The sequence below is a fragment of the Sinocyclocheilus anshuiensis genome, unplaced genomic scaffold (assembly GCF_001515605.1).
Source record: "Sinocyclocheilus anshuiensis isolate Anshui unplaced genomic scaffold, SAMN03320099.WGS_v1.1 scaffold1518, whole genome shotgun sequence".
In the NCBI taxonomy this organism is placed as follows: domain Eukaryota; kingdom Metazoa; phylum Chordata; class Actinopteri; order Cypriniformes; family Cyprinidae; genus Sinocyclocheilus; species Sinocyclocheilus anshuiensis.
Genome location: NW_015548194.1, coordinates 365,643 through 372,541, shown reverse-complemented (window position 1 = coordinate 372,541; position 6,899 = coordinate 365,643). Strand labels below are relative to the sequence as shown.

Genomic DNA, 6,899 nt, shown 5'->3' with positions numbered 1-6,899 from the left:
AGCTATTAGCCGTGTCACACTGTGGGATCTCAGCTGTCAGTAATGTCAGACCGTACGACAGTCAAGACTCTGCTTGATGTGACAGTCGTCATAAATGAAGCTACACTACAGGACTGCGCCACAAAAGGTAAAATGCAATTGCAATGGTCATTAATCAGCTGTCGGCAAACATGTCAAACTAGCAAGCAAACACTACAGATTTTGGCCTATGATAGGAGGATCTTTTAAGATTCACAAAATTTGTCTCATATGGCCAAAATCATAACAGAGTGCACCTGACTTAAACACCTGAGAATAAAAGCTTCTAATCCGAATAATTTGACAAATAAGACATTGCTGTACAGAGAGTGAAGCAAATGTAAATTTGCATGTAATCGCAGACAATCATATTTGCATCTGAGTCTAAATCCACTGGACTATTGTGAGATTTCACCATAGGATGTCACAAAAGGTCAGCAAAATAACATGATTTACTGGAATTATTTTATCAGCATGAGCAGAGAGTTTCACAACAAAATATTGTTTAGGAATAACAAAACCATTTCAAACTACCTATGATGTAAAAAAGAAATATAAAGCTGAGAAAATTCATCCCTGTACGTGTTCCACAGCGTGTCAGAAATTCTGAAGGTCTGCAGGATGCACAGAATTACTTCTGAAGAGTCTGTAAGCCAGGAGCTGCCCGCCAAAAATCATCATCAACAACCCAGAGCCTGCAGGAGACGAGACACACGTACCGTCAGCATTTCATTACAGATTGTGATGCACTGAGCATATGTTCAACATCAGATGAGTGCCCTGATTTCACTTTATTGCATTGATTTAAAAAAATCTTATCTGGTGAGCTGGTTTAAGCTGGTCCTGAGGCAGGAGCTAGTTGCATAGGACCAGCAGCCATGCTTCAGAACATACCTAACCAGGATATGCTACCTGGTTGTCAACAGGGCTTATATACAAAGGTCGCGTGTCCTTTGAACTTTGACCTTTAAAGGGTTAGTTCACCCAAAAATGAAAATTAGGCTACGTTTTACTCACCCCCGGGGCATCCTAGGTGTATATGACTTTCTTCTTTCAGACGAATCCAGTCGGAGTTATATTAAAAATTGTCTTTGATCTAACAAAGGCCTCCTGTAGCGAATCGATGCATTTTTGTAAGAAAAATATCCATATTCAAAACGTAATAATCTTAAAGTTCTTTTAAACTGAAGCAATGCAACACCCGCTGAGTGCCATGAAACAGCTTGAAAGATCAAAGACAATTTTTAATATAACTCCGACTGGATTCCTCTGAAAGAAGAAAGTCATATACACCTAGGATGCCTAGGGGGTGAGTAAAACGCAGCCTAATTTTCATTTTTGGGTGAACTAACCCTTTAACAGGTGTGTCCAATCCTGCTCCTGGAGGGCCAGTATCCTGCAGAGTTTAGCTCCAACACACTTGAATTCAAATTCTTGAATAGAATCTTCTTAAAAATCATCATAAATAACTTCTTAAAGTTAGGATAGCCTCAGACTTGTCTTGTCAAAGGTAAAGAAGATTTAGTGGAAATCTATTGGGTTATTTCAAATTAATTGTCGTAATTAAGTATTGCAATGTAACATTAGACTGTGCACAAGTTTTCTGAAGTGACACAAACCAGTGACTGACAATGTAAACAGTGATCTGTCATGATTTTGTGTGACGCTACTTCATGCTGAATTCGAAAATCAGTCCGATAGGGGGACTCTTTTTAGTTTTAGCCTATAAATACGACATAATCTTTGGCAGTATTCAGCGCTTATGAATGTACCAATCTTGATTGCCTAGATCAGTGCATCCTGAGACGAGCTCTTTAAAAGTAACCATGGCGCATTAAAAACAAGCAGCTGAGACGAAAACGAAAACAGTGTGTGCGCTTATTATGATTATTACGGTAATCTGCAGGCAGCGCAAAAAGATAAGCCTTGAAGCGTTTTTCATTATTTAATCAGATAAAGATGCCATTTTCTACAAGTTGTTCTTTAGAACATATATGAGAACTTCTTGAGAATTTTTCAAGAATTGCACTTAGGAACATTTTTACGAATATCTTGGAATTTTTTGTGTTTTGTGTTTAACTGGGGTTGGAGCAAATCTCTGCAGGACAGAGGCCTTCCAGGAACGGGTTTGGACACCCCAGACCTATATAATTTATTTAGTGATAGTTTAATCAGTGACATTATTAAAAGAGCTGCTATCCTGCTTGACATCAGCTTCATATTCTCTATTGTTGGGAATTAGTTATTTTCTTGATTGTATATTCTGTGATGCTAAACTATATGAAAGAGGCTAAAATGACGTCTGTTTCGCTGCCAAAACTGAAAGCTTATCCAAAAGAGAGAACTTACCGAGAGCAATCCACCAGTGCTCTGTCGAGGGAAAATCAGCCATAACTGAAACCAGAGTCACAGTGAAAACGGGTTCAAAAGCAGCCCTCGTGTACTTTCAAATATACAATTTTACAAAACATTCATCACAAACACATGCATATCATCAATGCAAATACTGTAAGTACATGCAATGACAATATCTAGGACTGTCAATAGATTAAATTAAGTAGATATAATAAATGACCCAATGAATCACATCTATCAATCATCTATCGATCATTCAAAGACATTTGCCTACATTATTATGCCATGCAACTGAAAGCATTGAACAGACAAATAAATGTCTGTAGAAGCCAATGTATTTTAATTTTTTTTGACATTTCTGCCTGTCATGACAATCACAGCTCAGCAATCCATTGAATCAAGTCCACCTTGTTTTCCATTTACAGTACTGTATTTGAATTGTTATTCAGACAGCCGATATAGCGTCGCACTGTTCTTTAGCGCCTCACATTTTCTGCTCTCAGTAAGTGTGCTTTGGAGAAGTGTCGCCTGACTGCAGACTCACAACAACATGAAGCTAATACTTCAAGCTTTTTACAGAATTTAAGAGCGGGTCAGTGGCACGATTCATTATATCAGCCTTGTTGGTGAGCAACCCTCTCGTTAAACTTACGTACTTACTAAGCATTATGTCATTTTCCAGAACTGCAACTTGCATAATTCTGTGCATTCACTAATCTAATTCATTCAAACACCACAGTATGGGTAAACTCAGTTCACAAAAGGAGCCGGAAGTGAAACAAACCGGCTGATGTTTTGCAGTCAGCAGTGTTGTGTGGGTGAAGATGTTTTCCACTAATGGATGTTATTCAATAGAGTCTGTGGCTCTCAAACCTCTGATGTACTTATGACAGTACTGCGCTGACAGACACACATCACGTTTATCTATCATACTGATCTCATATGTTCAGGGATTGTTCACTCTTAATCCAAAGAGAAACATTTTTAATGTCAAAGGAACCAAAAGAGAAAATGGTGACTTTTTCTTCTTTGGGAATTCAACTATTTCTTGGAGTTCAACACACCTGAGTCTTCAATCAGCTGACTGTGTCGGCTATGACAGCTGTGACTATCGTGACCAAGTAAAGCCAGTAAACATGGTAACTTGGATGATACACACCACAAGGACACCAGAAAGGAGCATGAAGGCCAGAAGTCCATCCATACAGAAGAGGCTAAACACTTTACAGCTCATAACTCGCATCATTATATGCAACTGTATTATAAGTACGTTTTATTGGCCCACAGTCGTCCATTGCTAGGACATTTCTGTACCCTAGTAAAAAAAACAACATATGCCACAATTTATTTTTTAACATATTAAGTATACTTCAAATCCATTAACATTTATTGACATATCACTTAAGAATTACTGATATAAAATTATAATTGGAGTATTTCTTTATTGCACAATGCACATTTCTTAACATTACGCCTAAAATGTGTTTTAACGTCACTATTGATGAGGACTGTATGCTCTCTGTATAATATCAGTCATTAAATGCAAGACATTTAAAGTGTACTTGCACTAGTTACACTTTAGCAAAATCAAATAAACTTCAGTATATCTTTAGTGCTATTTCCACACAATTAAAGTGCATCAAGTACAAAATTAGTTGTTCCAATTTAGCAGACTTTAAGTATACGAGTTTAGTATACCAAAAGTACAACCGCAGGGTATTTTTAATAAGCACATAAATATGTAAATGCACCTTTAGTACACTTAGCACAAAATAAATGCATTTCAAATAGCATTTTTTTTTTCACTAGGGTAAATATTTTTGCTTGTCTTTCACAAACTCTGGGATGAGAGATGGATAATTGATCAAACTGATTTGACCAGATGTGTTTAATGTCAAGTCTTCCCCTTGTATGTAAATGTCCTCACCTGCTACGGTCAGAGCGACGTGCAGCAGTGTGACAGTGATGGCGTAGTCCCACACCCACTCCTCCACGATCCACGCGAATATCAGACCGCCCAGAACATACGTCACCTCTGTGGAGATCACACTCACTTCACAACAAACATGTGATTAGTAGCATCAAAACTTCTCTAATCACTTGCACTGCACAGTAATGATAGAGCCAAAACTTTGTCAGTATGTTGTCAGTAATCTGAGATCATCAAGCATTGCTGAAGTGTTACCCTCTTTCACCAACAGCCATTTTCTGTCCAATTTCAACAACTGTTAATTTAATGTGTAGTATGTGTGCTTTACCATATATATACACTATATAAATAAATATATATATATATATATATATATATGTTCTTAGCAATGCATATTACTAATCAGAAATTAAGTTTTGATATATTTACGGTAGGACATTTACAAAATATCTTCATGGAACATGATCTTTACTTAATATCCTAATGATTTTTGGCATAGAAGAAAAATCAATCATTTTAGCGACTTAAGACTGCTTTTGTGCTCCAGCGTCACATATACACACATATATATACACATATATATATACACAGTACACACATATATACATATACACACACACACACACACACACACACACATATACATACATACATATATATATATATATATATATCACGCTCTCTTGATATCAACAATCAGCATCAGCCTATAATCAGCCCATAACTGCAGACCATAGCAATGTTGCGATAAGAATACATAATCCAAAGTTTGTATCACTATAAGTGAAAATCTTGAGCCAGTATTTAGGTGAATGCAGCTTTACACAACACAGAGTATTGAAGCCAGCCTACCTAAATATTTGGGACTTTGCCATGATGGTTGAGTGGTGTAGTCAAAAGGCGCTAACAAGCTGTCCACCTCCTCCACCCTGAGATCAGCAAACAAACAACAAATACACACACATACAGCTTGAATTATTTCTGCTTTTAGTTCTTCAAATCAAGAATGTGATGCTGCTATCATGTTAATCGTCTTTATTATTGCAATAAAGTTTATTGAAGATAAAAAACAACAACACAATCTTATGGCAATTCCTAACAATTTTGTTTTGCTGAATTTGTGGCTAATTTGTATAAATTCATTTAATCCCATTCGTATGTTTTCATACAAATTTCTTAAGCCGCACTAACAGTTAGGTTTAGGGGTGGAGCTTCATGCTTACTTTTTTGTACAAATCACATTGCACGAATTCATACCTCATAAAACAGTTGCATTTTCTCATGAGATCAGGTTGAAAAACACATGGCGAATTAGAGTTAAATCCAATACGCAACACAAACTGATCCTGCTCTACTACAGTGAATATCATGCTTGTGCAAATTTGTGTAGATCGCAAAATTTAGGATCCAGATTGTTCATTATACATCAAGTAGTAACCCAACCAGGGTTATTATAGTTAAATACAACTAAAACTAAAATTAAAACCATTAAAAAAATGTCATTATAAAATAAACAAATAAAATAAACGTTAACTGAAATCAAATATAAAATATTTTTATTTCAGCTACTTTCCAAAGCAATATTTCTTAATTTAATTTAAATGTACTACAATAACTAAAACTGAAATAAAAATTTATAAAAAACTATATAGACATATCTATAAAAACAATACTAAAAATGACAAAAACACAACAAAATTACTAAAACTTTAACTAAAATTTGAATTAAAACTGAAAATGTATTTGTTTCAAAAATAACAATATAACAAAGAGTGAAAAATTTAAGGGGGTCTGAATACTTTCCGTACCCACTGTATATGTACTCTCTCTCAGTTATGCTAAAATAACAGTGCATGTGTGTCTATATATATATATATATATATATAACTTTGTTTTGAAACAGTTTTTATTTTAATTTTAGTTCAAGTTTTAGTAATTTTGTTGTGTTTTTGTTATTTTTAGTATTTTTTTTTATAGATATGTCTATAGTTTTTATTAATTTTTATTTCAGTTTTAGTTATTGTAGTACATTAAATTAAATTAAAACAAGAAATGTTGCTTTGGAAAGTAGCTGAAATAAAAATATTTTATATTTGATTTCAGTTAACGTTTATTTTATTTCAAATAATTAAAATGTTTTTTAATGGTTTTAATTTTAGTTGTATTTAACTATAATAACCCTGGTTGGGTTACTACTTGATGTATAATGAACAATCTGGACCCTAAATTTTGCGATCTACACAAAATTAGCATAAGCATGATATTCACTGTAGTAGAGCGGGATCAGTTTGCGTTGCGTATTGGATTTGACTCATATCTATCTATCTATCTATCTATCTATCTTACTTATTGCCCAACAATATTCTAATTAATAACATGATAAACTGTTCTTGGGTTGAACAGGAGAATTGATAATTTTGTGAATGCATATAAAGATCAGCAGCAGTGATTTGCATATAGCAGTCCATGGGACTAATATTACACGTGTTGAGAAATACTGACATAGACTATTTTTTTTCTGTATTACAGGAAGTCAGTATAGACACGTCACCACATAAGAGGCAGACGCACACAGAAACACAGACAGAGAGAGAGT

General features: G+C 34.8%; 1 protein-coding gene across 1 annotated transcript in view; it reads right to left on the bottom strand.

The window, feature by feature from the left end:
* Positions 1-444: 444 nt before the first annotated feature.
* The window catches only part of tmem244 (transmembrane protein 244), an 8,070-nt gene continuing 1,615 nt past the window's right edge, over positions 445-6,899 (bottom strand). The window contains exons 3-6 of the mRNA XM_016439796.1: positions 5,156-5,232; positions 4,301-4,426; positions 2,368-2,412; positions 445-713 (exon numbers count right to left, since the gene is read on the bottom strand). Of these exons, the coding sequence (XP_016295282.1) occupies positions 616-713; positions 2,368-2,412; positions 4,301-4,426; positions 5,156-5,232 (346 nt within the window). The 3' untranslated portion in view covers positions 445-615. The remainder of the gene's footprint in view (positions 714-2,367; positions 2,413-4,300; positions 4,427-5,155; positions 5,233-6,899) is intronic.